We start from the raw sequence: 14,024 nt of genomic DNA on the forward strand, positions 1-14,024 counted from the left end.
AAATATCGATCACAGTACAGTTACCTATTTTGTTTCAATCATGTAGTAGCCATTGAATAATTTCTTCATTATTGCTTCAACAGATTAACAAATTTGGAGAAAATAGCTAACTATTCATTTATTCATAGATTAAAAACCATGTACAATAGCTGCAAGTCATTGGAAATTCAAGCCATTTTTAAAAAATCATTCAATGTTTTATGTATTTTTACCACATGTTCCAGTTAAAAACTGCCAACAAGAATTCAATTTGACCTGCAGCTGTGCAAGTTGTGCAGCCCATCGTTTCCCTGATGCTGTCCATAACTTTAGAAATCACAAAGAAACACCTTTTATTGGTGTTTTTCTTTAGATTCCGTGGGCGACCACCAAAATTAAATAAATGGCACAACTTTTGTTGACCATCAATCCATAACTATATTTTGACAGTAATATTTGATTTATAGATTAGTTTCATGCAAAGAAGTAATGTAATACTTAATATTCTGGAAATTCACAAGACTGAATGCATTCATTAATGAGATAATATGGATCAGTGAAAAGCCTTGCATCCCTTGGGTCTGTTTAGGCTCTATACATCTTAAACAAAATTAAATCTTGTAGCCCATTCAAACATTCTTGAAGCATTTCACATATTCTAAAAAGACTTACAAGTATACAAGTCAAATTTCAGGATTCAATGTGGGAACTAACTAATGTGGGCATCAGTTCTCCACTAACAATTAATAAAACACAGCTTGTTGAACATTGAAGTGTCCTTGAATGAGAGCAAAGGGAAAGATAGAGACAACTAGAGGAAAGGAGGCATAGGAATAGAAAGGGAGAGACACTTGACAATAATAGGATAGGAGGTGTGACATGCATAGGAGAAAAGCAGAGGATTTCTCTTGTCCTCACATACTAGCCCACCAGCCTCCACCTCCAACATATCATCCTCCACCATTTCTTCTACTTACATTGTGATCCCACACCAGACACATCTTCCCCTCTCCTCCCTTCACCTTCCACAGGGACCCTCACTCCATAACTCCCTCATCTACTCCTTCCTCCCTTCCCACAAATCGTTCCCTTCGTACCTATCTGTAATCACAAAAAATGCAACATGCACTCACCTCCTCCCTCACCACCAATGAGGCCTCAAGGTAGTTTGTCCAAGTGAAGCAACACTTCCCTGTAGGTCTCCCTGGGCCATCTACTATATCTGGTGCTCCTATTGTGGCCTCCTCTTCATCAGAGGGACTGGGCGCAGACTGGAAGATCACTTAGTTGACCACCTTCGTTCTGTCCACTGCAATGGTAACCTATTTCAATTCCCCAACCCAGTCCCTTACCAACATCTGTGTTCATGCATTGCCAGACTGAAACCACCCATAAATTAGAGAAGCAATACCTCAAAATCCATCTGAGCTCTCTAACCAGATGGCATTAACATTGACTTCTCTAGTTTCTGTTAGCCCACTTCCCTCTTTTCCCTTCCCCGTATCCCAAAGTCTCCTTCCCTTAGCTCTGTCTCTCTTTTCCTTTTCCGGTCTCCATTCCTCCAGCATTCACAGAGCTGCCACTTTCCCGATTAATTTTCATCTTTTCTCTATCTATGTCCAATCATCACCTTTTGCCTGTTGGCCCATGCTCCTCCCCTGCCTTTTTCAGGCACCTGCCTGCTTTTTGCTCATACCTTGAAGAAGGGCCCAGACCTGAAACATTGATTATATATCTTTTACTCCTGTGAATGCTGCATGATGTGCTGGGTTTTTCCTGCATTTTTGTGTTTTTAGTACTCGAAGAGTTTTAGTCATCTTAGATCCACATTGAACAGATTGTTATTGTTGGTGGTTTAAAAAAAAGGACACATTCCAATGAACTGATCAACATTATCAACTTGGCTTCTTTATTTAATGATCCATCTGTATAACATATAGTACATAGATGTATTTCACTTCTGAAATGTATCCTTTTCCAATGAACAGCATCACTGAGAGTAAACAATAGGATATAGAAGAATGCGTTAAATTAATTCATTCTGAAGAACTGTTTTGTATTTTAATAAGGTAAAAAAAAATGTATATTCCCACTGTGAGCATTTGGTTTTAGACAAATAAGATTAAGGGTCTAAGTGCCATAACCAGTTACAAAACGAAATTCAGTGAAGTTGCAGATGACAAAGCTTCACTCCCAGAGGAACTCAATACCTACTAAGTCTGATTTAATGACAGTAACACCCCTCCGCGTCCCCAAGTCCCCTATTGATACCACCCTGTATGTACATGAGGATGGCCTGTATGCTGCCTTCAGGAGAGTGAATCCGAAGAAAGTATCCAGTCCGGATGGAGTACCTGGCTGAGTATTAAAAATCTGTCACCAACTTTCCAATGTATTCATGGATATCTCCAATATCTCACTCCAGCAGGGCGTGGTACCCATCTATTTCAGACAAGCCCAAGAAGAGTGTAGTGACCTGCCTTAATGACTATCGACCAGAAGAACTTACATCAACAGTGATAAAGTGTTTTGAAAGGCTGGTTATGAAGCAGATCAGGTCCTGTCTGAGTGATGGCATTGTACATCCCAGTTTGCCTATCGTAGAAACTGGTCTACAGCAGATGCCATCTCACTGGCTCTACACAAAGCCCTAGAACACCTGGACATCAAAAAAATGCATACATTAGAATGCTCTTTATCAGCTACCCTCTGACATTTAGCACCATCATCCCATCAAAACTGATTAACAAACTCCAAGACCTGGGAGTTAACACCCCACTGTGTAATTAGATCATGGATTCCTCATCTCCAGACCACAATCAATGAAGATTGGTAAGAATATCTCTTCCACAATCTCCATCAGGACCAACTTTACACCTATGATTGTGTGGTTTGATATGAAAATAACACCATCTACAAATTTGCTTTCAATACCACGGTATTGGGTTGCATAAAGGAAGGGAATGAGTTCAGGATGGAGATTGAAAACTTGGCTGAATGGTGCACCAACAACAATCTTGATTGTTGACTTTAGGAAAGGTATACAATCCAGTGATCAATGGGGGAAATCAGAGGTGGAGAGGGTGAGTAAATTTAAGTTCTTGGGAGTCACTATCTCAGAGGACCTTTCCTGGACCCAACACTCAAGAGGCATTGTGAAAAAAGCACATCAGCACCTCTATTTCCTCAGTTTGCAGAGGTTTGGCAAGACACCAAAAACCCTGACAAATATCTACAGAAGTGTGATGGAAAGTGTGTTGGTCAGCTGCATCATGGTCTGGTATTCAGACACCAAAACCCCGGAGTATAAAGCCCTCCAAAAACTAGTGGACACAGTCCAGGACATCACAGACAAAACCATCCCCATTATTGAGAACATTTACAGGGAACACTGCCATCAGAGAGCAGCAGGAATCAAAGGTCCTCACCACCCAGCACATGTTCTGTTCTCGCTGCTGCCATCAGGAAAGAGGTATAGGTGCCACAAGACTCGCACCACCAGGTTCAGTATCAGCTGCTACCTCTCCACCATCAGACTCCTCAAAGACAAATGATCAGAGACTCATTTAAGGACTGTTACTTGTGCACTTTATTGATTTTCTTTTTTATTTGCAATTATTGCACAGTCAGCTTGTTTACATTTGTTATGTTTACAGTTTTTTTTAATACATTTACATGTATACATTGTGTAGAGATTTTTTGCACTACCAATTAGTGGTACTATAATTCTGCCTCACCCACAGGAAAAATCTCAAGGTTGTATGTGATGTCATGTATGTACTCTTGACAATAACTCTGAAGTAGAAATTCAAAACTTCTGTTACATAAATACTATAGATTGTAAAGGGCGTTTTGATTTTTTATGAATGGAAAATACACTCCACCACCAATACAAATCATCTCTGTAATCCACCTAGATAAAGAAATAAAATCATGTATTTGTCTCAAAGTATATTAATCTTTTTACTTATTGGGGAGTGATAAATTAGCTTCTAATATCTTAGCATCATTATGAAAGTGCCTAGGTTTATTCACACTAATGATTTTTTTTAATATAAAGGTCAAATGATCTCTACCTTTGAAGCAATTATAATTTACCTATTACTTTATCAACATTTTGAAAAATTTAATTACCAAAACCATAATGCCTAACTGGAGAGATTTGAAGGGTGTACCGACTGTAAACTGTACAATCTAAATTTACCAAAAATGCAAGTAGACTTCAACATCCAAACAATTCAAATATTTTGACTATCACAAATGAAATGATTAGTTTTCCAAATTGAAAACATCTGATCAATCAATGGTGATTTAAAAAAGGAATTAAGATGCATTATTAAACTCAAAAAAGTTATGAAACTGGAACCACATCATTATTGTATGCTTAAGAGATGGGTTAAGATCTTGTCTATTAATTTTGGATAACGCAAAGTGTAGAGGAGCTCCCAGCAATGAGGCCAATGAGTACCCACGAACTGAATTAATGATATAGATGCCTCAAAAAAAATTTTCACTCAAAGTCCTAGAGTATATAGAGTCAGTGAAGAGTTTACATAAATGGAAGCATCATTGAAGGCTTTATATCCAATCCTGGTACCTGACTGAAGGGAAGATATTGCATGTAATATGATAGACACCCTTTTTCAAGTGTATCCACTTAAAAAGGATTAATAGAATCAATATATAATTGGCTTAACTTGCTTCCGATATCCATCGATAAATTTAAAGGTGCTTTGGAATTGGAATTTAAGAATTGCTCCAGATGATCAATCATATTATTTGACTAGTAATACTCCATCAATTTGTGTCTGTCATTCCTTGATTCAGTTCAAGGTGGTACATCAAGCACACATGTCTAAATCAGTGATGCTCAACCTTTTACTTTCCACTCATATACCACTTAAAGGATAGCATAGGTGTTATGTAAGGGATTGCTTAAAGTGGTATGTGAGTGGAAAGAAAAAGGTTGAGAACCATTGGTCTAAAGGTAAGTTGGCCTGCATTTTTCCCAGTATAAACCCTACTTGTGAAAGGTGCAAAGTTGAGGTAGCCATTTTAACTCTTAATGTTCTGGTCATGTTCAAAACTAGATAATTTCTGGAAAGGTGTCTTGCAAACCCGTAACAAAAGTTCTAGGATTAGAATTACAACCAAATCTTTTAACACCTATTTTTGGAATCATACCGGCAGAGACTGGGCATATTCCTGTTACTGCACAGCATATAATTGCCTTTTCAACATTATTGGTTAGAAAAGCCACATTACTTAACATGGATGAATCCTAACCCACCTCTCTCCTCTCATGTCATGTTTAAGTTTGGTGAAAATTAGGAGTTGGACATTTGATACATCTTTTAAATTTGAAGAAGTCTGGTGACTGTTTATTCAATATTTCCATTTCGTTTAAGAATCATAATCTTATACTAGAATCTCTCCTAATTCCTTATGGTAAATTTGGTTTCAACCAGGAAACCCTTTGTTTTCCTACTTTACTCTCAGAATGGACTGCCCAGTCCATTTTTTTTTGGATTAGTTAGAGGGGATTTTGTAATAAAAAATGTTTTTTCTCTCTTTTTTTTCTTTTGCTTTTACAAGGAGGAAAAGAAATTGATGGTTAATTTATATTTGTTAAATACTAATATGTTCTTTTTCTTATACACATGTAAATACGTGAATGTAATGTACCTCCCCTCTTGTATACATGTTTCATATAACTCAATAAACAGATTGGAAAAAGAAAAACAAATGAAAGGATTGACCTATTGGTAATATAATCAACTGATGAATTTATATTTCATAAACTTGTGTACTCAAACATTCAGCAGCCCAGTGAATAGACCATAATTTTCAAATATAGTATCAGATAAATAATTTTAAGTAACAAGTGTTTCACCTCAACTGCTGGTAATTTTCCTCCAAAGATGTCATTCTCCCATTTGTGGCTCGTCTTGCATTTGGATAAGATGTCTGCAATGATATCTGTTCTTGCTCAATAAAAATGCTCCAGTGTTTGCACAGAATTATCTAACTGTAAAATAGCATTTTAACATAGATTGTACCACTGATCACTGTAGACCCTCTTGCAGTCACTCCATTATTCATATTTATACAGTATTTAGATATTCAAATATCATCAATGAGACTTTGTTTCCTTCCACTTCAACAGATTTAGTGGCGTCCAATTTCAACATACAATTTTCTCCAACAGGAGTTAAAATTAGATGCTCTATGCATCTCTGGTGGAGCAAAAGTAAATCATTAAAAATTCTTTGATTTATTCTGCTGCCTTAATTATAATTCAAAGGAAACCAATCAATTTTACATATTTGCTTAACACTAACACCAAAATTCCATTGGTTTAATTCTCAAATTTTTATTCCCAATTGTGTGCATCAACTTTACTCTTTCAAAAGCCTTCCATTAACATTATAACCAACTTTTATTAAAAAAATACATACTAGTTAGTAGTCAAAGTATGCGGATGCATACCAAATTTGCCTTTGTAAAATAAGATAGTGTTACAAAATTCTGAATTTTCCCTATTGGTGTATAAAATATCCTACTGGTCTTTACTGAACATACTTTTACTTGGGTGTGTTATTATTAAGAAAAATTATGGATGTCATAAGAAGAGGAGATTTGGCAAACCATGTGCAATTTTGAGTATTTTTCTTTATCTGCCAGGGATAAATACATAACATTGTTAATGTCAGCAAGATCTAATTCCATAGGTCAGATTATTTTTGACCCTTCATCTTTTTTTGAAAAAACTGGTAGTTGGATTTTAGTGAAAGACATATCTACAAACTGAACGAACATACTATAACATGGTTGTTATTGTAGTAATATATTTCACATTATTCTGGAATAACTCTTCCTTATGAATACACTGAGAAATGGAAAATATTTCATGGTCAATCAGCTATTTAATTTGCTTTTCTTAGCAGGTTCTGGTGCTCTAATAAACGTGCAGTCTTAGAAAAAGGTAGAATTACTTAAACTTCAGTTTCCATATTCAGTTCATTATTTCCATTGGAGTCAATCTGCTGGTCAGTTTTACAAAGAGCATCTGTACTTTGGGACAGTCTCACTTTCTGTGAAGCAACCTCTTTTTCAGTATCCTTCAATATTTCTAAAGAAAAGCAATATTGCAGATAAAAATTATAAAATAATATTTTAAATACAATTTCACAAATTTTCATTTGTTAGCAAGCCATATCGATTCCAAATTCATACATTAGGTTTTCCATTCGTTGCTTTGACATACATATCTAGAAACTGAACAAACATACTATAACATGGTTGTTATTGTAGTAATATATTTCACATTATTCTGGAATAACTCTTCCTTATGAATACACTGAGAAATGGAAAATATTTCATGGTCAATCAGCTATTTAATTTGCTTTTCTTAGCAGGTTCTGGTGCTCTAATAAACGTGCAGTCTTAGAAAAAGGTAGAATTACTTAAACTTCAGTTTCCATATTCAGTTCATTATTTCCATTGGAGTCAATCTGCTGGTCAGTTTTACAAAGAGCATCTGTACTTTGGGACAGTCTCACTTTCTGTGAAGCAACCTCTTTTTCAGTATCCTTCAATATTTCTAAAGAAAAGCAATATTGCAGATAAAAATTATAAAATAATATTTTAAATACAATTTCACAAATTTTCATTTGTTAGCAAGCCACATCGATTCCAAATTCATACATTAGGTTTTCCATTCGTTGCTTTGACATACTGATTATAAAGAACAGCATAACCAGAGAATGAAATACTTCCCTTTTTTCTTTAAAACAGTAATTACCAGGTTGGTCATCAGTCAAGGAGAAGTAGACAAGACAAATCTGCTAGTCTTTATGTTGAAGTAATAACTAGTAATCCTCAGGATTGAATTATCTGACAGATTATGTGTATGTTTTCTTAGCATAGGTCACATGCAAACACTTCAAAACAAATCTCATTTAAAATACTGGAGTTCTGCTCAAGCCAGACAGGGCAGCTCCAAGAGCCTTTGCAAAACTTTGGAGAGTGCCCAAGAGACTTCACTAATAGATTGTTTTGAAAAGCAACAGATGAAAGAACTCGGAGGAGTAGGTTTGGATCCGCAGGCTGCCTGGGAGTGCTGTTTGCTATTCTAAGAGGATCATGTGGTTTTTGCAAGCAGAGATGGAGTCAAACAGGAGTTTCTCTGAGAGAGAGAATTCAGTTCAGCAGCAGCAGCTGGGACTGGAACAGGACAAGCTGGCAAGCTTGTGGAAAAAACCCATTTTGAAGATGGGTTGTGAGTGCTTAGTTCAGCCTGGTTAAAGCCCTTGTGATCCATACAAGAGGAGAGGACTGGCTGCCTAATGTTTCACTTGAAATAAGAGAAACAAAAAGGAACTCTGTGGCGACCTGAAGAGGTCATCATCTGGAAAACTCTGATGGGCAAGTTTCTTCGGTAAGACACTGAAGTGGCTGATTAACAGGAATCAGTTGTGGGTGTCCAGCAAACAACAAATCTCTCTCTGAAAACCAACAAGAACCTTCCTGCATGGTAACCATTTACCTTTCAAGCACTAAATCCTGGTGGAATTCATAAATGTTAAATTCTGTGCACAGTATAAGAATTGCCTCCAAACAGTAAACTTGGAGGAATGAGAAGTGAGATTGGACTGTGAACCAAAGAAAATTCTAAACTTACATACACATACACATTAGAATTAGAAGGGGGTTGTTAGGTTAGTGAATTTAATAGTAATGTTAAAGTGTGATCCTGTTTTCATGTATAAAGATAATTAAAAGCAACTTTTGTTTAAGTAACCATTTGTCTTGGTGAATGTCTATTGCTGTTGGGTTTTGGGGTCCTCTGAGCTCATAACAATTCAAAATCATTTTGTTGGCTTATACTTGAAAATCACTAAATTGCTGTCAAGAACCAAATCTATTTTCTGTTCTCCCTTTGTTGAGACATAACTGCAGGCCCACAACAAGCAGATAACTTGTATTAGACACAAGATAACAAATCTACCTCATTGCAATATTATGTATCATATCCTGGTTATTTTTTCATTTAAGCGGGGGGGTTTGAGTTCCCAAAATTAATTGATCCCAACTGGTCAGATGTTGTGGCAAAATATTAGATTTATCAGTCAGAATGATCTGCAGAATTAACACTAATTAAATAATGTATAATGCATATTGAACAGACAAAATACTTAAAATATTTACATTCAAACTTCCACACACAGAGATCTACTTGTGGTAGATATTGCAAACTTGTTTGACACTAGCCTTCACTGACTGTTGCATATAAGCCATGATCCTACCAATGGATTTTCAATCTTAAAGCAAATGCAAGATAGAAAGCAAAAGTAGGATGGAAACAAAATTCAGTAGGCTATCAGATTTCTGTGGGTAATCAAATTTAAGCTGTACCAGACAGTAGCAATAGAAATGAGCATAGACAGTGTTATATTTAACATTATATTTGTAATAATTAATTAATAATAACACCTTATCTAAATTATTTATACTTAACCACACAGAGAGAGAGAGAGAGAGAGAGATAAGCGAAGAATCACAGCAATCATGATTTCCTCAGGTAGAGGACACCTGTGAAGTCTCAGATTTCAGTTTGCAGGTTTTAAATAACACAATTTGAAAGAAATGGGGTTTATTATAACTTTTTTTTTGTTGGTAAATCTACCAACTTTTAGACTAGTGAGATAGAAAACTTGAATGCAGTCAAATTTTGTATTGCACTACTACTGATTACTGAGAGTTTAACAACAAAATGTAGGTTCCAGGACAAACAAAGATCTCACTGAAAAGTTGGGAATCAAATTTCCTGATGACCACAAAAGCCACTCAAATGTATGCACAAAATTGTTCTTCTGTTGGGGTAATTTTCAACAGCAATTATTGTTCTGAAGTTGTGCAAATTAATATACAGATCATGGAGTCCAAAAACAGAAAGCTATGGTAAAAGTATATTAAAATAAAAATGTGACTAAGCTAGAGATGGGTCCAATTCTGGCACCATACTAATCAATGTAGAAAGGTTTTTGAAAAAGGCTACATTAAAGATTTAACAGTATAATTCCATGAATGAGATGAGGTGCTTTGTTGGTTGACTGGAGAAACTAAGATTCTTCTCATTATAGCAGTAAGACTTAGAGAAGATTTGATGAAGATATTTAAATTCTTGAAGGATTCAGTTGTAACATGATTTAAAAAGATCATACGATCAAAAATATGCAATGAAATGTACTGTGTATATGTTGGTGGATACAGGTTCACAGTCATCAGAGACACAGGGAAAGTCCAAGGGAATGAAGATAATGATAGCTCTTTGAAAGACCCATTTTGTTGGAGCTAGAAGAGGTTGTAGATGTAATCTGCAGCCACAACACCCTGCTGCAAGATCGAAAGGTCAGGCAGCATCTGAAGAGGCAAAAGCAAACAACATTTGGAATGGAGATTCAAAATATCAACTATTGCTTTGCCCCAACAAATGGTTCCTGACTCAATGAGTTCGTCCAGCAGATTGTCTTTTGCTTCAACTTTATGGTCTCCTTCTTTGGCATACTATGAAGCACACATGAAAATCTGCTTTATTTTTTTTTTTAAAACCATCAAGATAAATTTATAAATGAAAAGTTTAACAAGTAACATTATTTTGTCATTTTCTCTGTACCTTTTGCTTCCATGCCATTCCAAATGTTGTTAATGTCCCTGTCTTCTTTACGTCTTCTTGTATTACCCAATAAGCAAAAGAATCCAGGAAAACAGGACTGTCTTCTTTTCTTTAAATCTGTAAACAAAAATAGTTTTGTGATTTCTGATTTCACTGTAAATCAATTCATTTAAATGATTAATTACTTTTACCCTCACTCTTTGTTTATGATGCGCACTATGTCTGAAAGGATGATAGGAGTGAATAAATATTTCCCTTCCCTAAAAGCTATTAAACATTTTATTCTTGCACAACAGAATGTGTGAAGGAATTTTCAGCATCTGGGGAAGAAGCGGTCCCTGGAAGTGGGGAACAGGACTAGATGATGGAGGCCCAATTGGGGGAGAGAAGGGCATTGCCATCAAATAATAATACCAATATTACCACCATTCTTTCTAGGCCTAAAGACAGCTTCCATCAATTCAGTCCTTTGCAGTTTCTTTGCTCCAACCAAACGGATTCTACCTTGATTTTTTGAACTATAGTCCTTTCCATCCACCACCATTATCCCATCATTCATAATCAGACATCTCCCTTCCATTTACCTCTGTTTAAAGGGTTAAAAAAAATCCTAGCATATATAGTTCCCAACCTTGTGTCTCAAAACCAATCCTATTTCATTCAATTAAAGATACCTCAGTTCATTGTGATCTTCCATTTCATTAACCCTGCTCTAAATTTAACCAGTTTCTGAAATTTAGATACAATTACACTGAAAGCATGCTTGAAACACAGTATAACATTTTCTGCCCAAAGAACAAGGTTCAATGGGACTTGTTGCTCTTTCCCAACTCCTTAATTAGAAGTATCACACAAAAGTTTTTTTATTTGAAAGAGCAGTGTTGAGCTTTGAAGATAGGGGAAATTGGAGCAGGGTGCAAATTTTATCCATTTAATAAATTTTAATTGTAGTTAGCTGCATGCAATTAATAATCAGAATCACAAATTCTACTTTACATATGAAAATCCAAAAGGAATTCTATCTTATCATTTGAAATAACTCCGTTCTCTTAGGAGACTGATGTTGACTACATATCAATCATTAATGGTAAGTAAACAAAAAGTAAAATCTGGAGAATCAGATGTTTAAATTTTCAGATTTTCTATATATTCTTATTAGTTGATTATCTACTGGGCTTTTGATGCTATTCTTGAGTCCAAATGAAAGAGCACAACCCAAAATGTCAACTCTCCATTTCCCTCCACAGATGCTAGCGAAGCTGCAGTAATTTACAGTATATACACTATTTAAAGAATACACTCACTTGTTTTTCAGTACAAAATCGAGTTGACTCTCTTTATTCTTCTCAGACACAACAATGACTTTTCATCCCACAGAAAACCACCCAGCCCAACCCCTCTGACCTTTTCATTGGCTCTCTGCCACACAAGTGATCTCATTGCTCTCAATCTCCTCCTCCTTCTGCATCCAAGATCCATCACAATGTAAATAGCCGTCTAAACTAACCTGCGTATGCGCGCTATTACTCCCGTGCATCACCCTGGATACACCATCAGCTCCGACCAGCACCACTTAACAACGTAGGCAAGTACAGGACCACGACAGCCCCCAACCCACCTCAGCCTCCATGAAGGTGATTGATTGGATTTGTCCCACTACATAACAGACTGGAGAGCTGACAGTCCGGCCCGACCTCATACGATACTGCAAGGCAGGTGGTGTATGTGCTGACTGGCAGGGGTACAACTATTCTTTCAACATTGGCACCGATGCAGAACCTGGACCATTAATCTACACCAGCTTCAATCTGTCAATGGAAACTGTGTCAGTTTCCCATTTCTGCGAATCACAAAAGGCTTCGGGTGGCATTGTAAGCCTTCAAAAGGCCCATCATGAATGGGCTGAAGATGTCTGTGAACAGCAGCATATTAAAGGCCTATATGCGTGGTGTTGTAAATCATCCGGCACATACACTGCAGGTGTATCATAGCGCGTTGTCCCTGGACTCATAATCACAAACTCGCCGGGCAAAGTCAGCATGGTACCATATACCATCTCTGCTTTTACAGTAGAATGCACGCCAAGGAGGTCCATGGGCAAACTTTTGCTCCATATAGATGCATCACCAACTGCTGTCAGTGGTGGAAATGCTCAAGGAGGCCTTTTGCCTATGGATGGTAAGCCATAGTCTGAATATGGGTAGTTCCCAAAAATGAGAGTTTGGAACAATGCCAACTCAAACTGAGGCCCACAGTCCATTGTAATGGTGCCCAGTACACCGAAAGACAAAACCCAATGATTCGCAAAGGCCTGAGTGTTCATCTCCACTGAGAGATCAGTGACAGGAATGACTTTCTGCCACCTGGTAGCCTGGTCTTCATATGTGAGCAGATAAATATAATCCTCTGGATGGTGGAAACAGGCCTACCAATTTCAGGTGCACATGATGGAAACAGGAATCCTTAACACCAAAATCTCCCAGCCTGTATTTCAGGTGTCAGGAGATTTTAGGGCATTGACATGGCAAGCAAGTTCTTGCCCATATCCAACATCCCATTTATCATGAGGCCAGATAAAGCATTCCGTAATCAGTTTGATTGACGGTCTTCTACCAGGATGAGACAGATTATAAAGAGCCTCAAAAATCTCCTGCCACATTGCCACTGGCACGAAAGGTTTAGGTCTTCCAGTGGTTTTTTGTTTGGGGAGGGGGGGTTGTGAAATCACAGACCAATGTTTCACCTGACTTATCCAGCCTCACATATTATAGATGGAAACCTGTGTTGATCCAGCAATACTGGATGAGATCAGGATCAGTGAACAAGTCATTTAACAGTGAAATTGATGGCAGTAGTTGTATGCAAGCCTTCAATGTCATGCCTGGGCAATGCATCGTCTATGACATTCGCCTTCCCTCAGATGTGCCATTTATCAGAGGAAAATTGCATGATGTTGTCCAAATCCCTAATTCCCTGTGGTGAAAAAGAGATGCGTGCTTCAGAATAAGAGGCTGAAGTACAGATGACCTTCCAATAAAAAATGGAAATGTTTCATTGCAAGATAATTGGTTAGGAGTCCTTGGCAGAACATACTATATTTTGCCTGAGCTGATGACAGCGTGTCCAAAAAAAAAAACAAAACAGCAGAGGTTCCAAATGCCCATGGATTCTTTGTTCTAACACCACTCCCATGGCACAGACTGAGGCATCTGTGGTAAGAAAGACCAAGGCATTGTACAAGCATTGTGGCATTCACAACTGCAGTCTTTACATCGTTGAAAGCACGCTCTGCATTGTCTCCCAAACTCAATGGTCTTTTAGAAATAGATTTGTCAGATCCTTTTAGTTGTTCAGTAATGGGTAATAG

The 14,024-nt window shown here is 37.1% G+C and overlaps 1 protein-coding gene and 1 long non-coding RNA gene across 6 annotated transcripts in view; one reads left to right on the forward strand and one right to left on the reverse strand.

Annotated features, from left to right (window-relative positions):
• The window catches only part of LOC138742576 (uncharacterized), a 33,867-nt gene that overhangs the window by 5,964 nt on the left and 13,879 nt on the right, over window positions 1-14,024 (forward strand). Inside the window, exon 3 of one of the 4 annotated variants that reach the window (XR_011344269.1) lies at window positions 10,255-10,575. The exons of 2 other annotated variants lie outside the window; for them this stretch is intronic. This is a non-coding gene — a long non-coding RNA (uncharacterized lncRNA). Of the gene's footprint in view, window positions 1-2,404; window positions 3,929-10,254; window positions 10,576-14,024 lie in introns of those variants that run through there. One more of the 4 variants, XR_011344267.1, reaches the window with a different exon arrangement.
• Window positions 3,551-14,024, reverse strand: part of LOC138742575 (uncharacterized protein C2orf72 homolog) — a 30,025-nt gene continuing 19,551 nt past the window's right edge. The window contains exons 3-5 of one of the 2 annotated variants that reach the window (XM_069897163.1): window positions 10,658-10,774; window positions 7,446-7,582; window positions 3,551-7,111 (exon numbers count right to left, since the gene is read on the reverse strand). In XM_069897163.1, the coding sequence (XP_069753264.1) occupies window positions 7,446-7,582; window positions 10,658-10,774 (254 nt within the window). In that variant the 3' untranslated portion in view covers window positions 3,551-7,111. Of the gene's footprint in view, window positions 7,112-7,281; window positions 7,583-10,657; window positions 10,775-14,024 lie in introns of those variants that run through there. The other variant, XM_069897164.1, reaches the window with a different exon arrangement.

The sequence above is a fragment of the Narcine bancroftii genome, chromosome 9, assembly GCF_036971445.1.
Source record: "Narcine bancroftii isolate sNarBan1 chromosome 9, sNarBan1.hap1, whole genome shotgun sequence".
NCBI classification, from domain to species: domain Eukaryota; kingdom Metazoa; phylum Chordata; class Chondrichthyes; order Torpediniformes; family Narcinidae; genus Narcine; species Narcine bancroftii.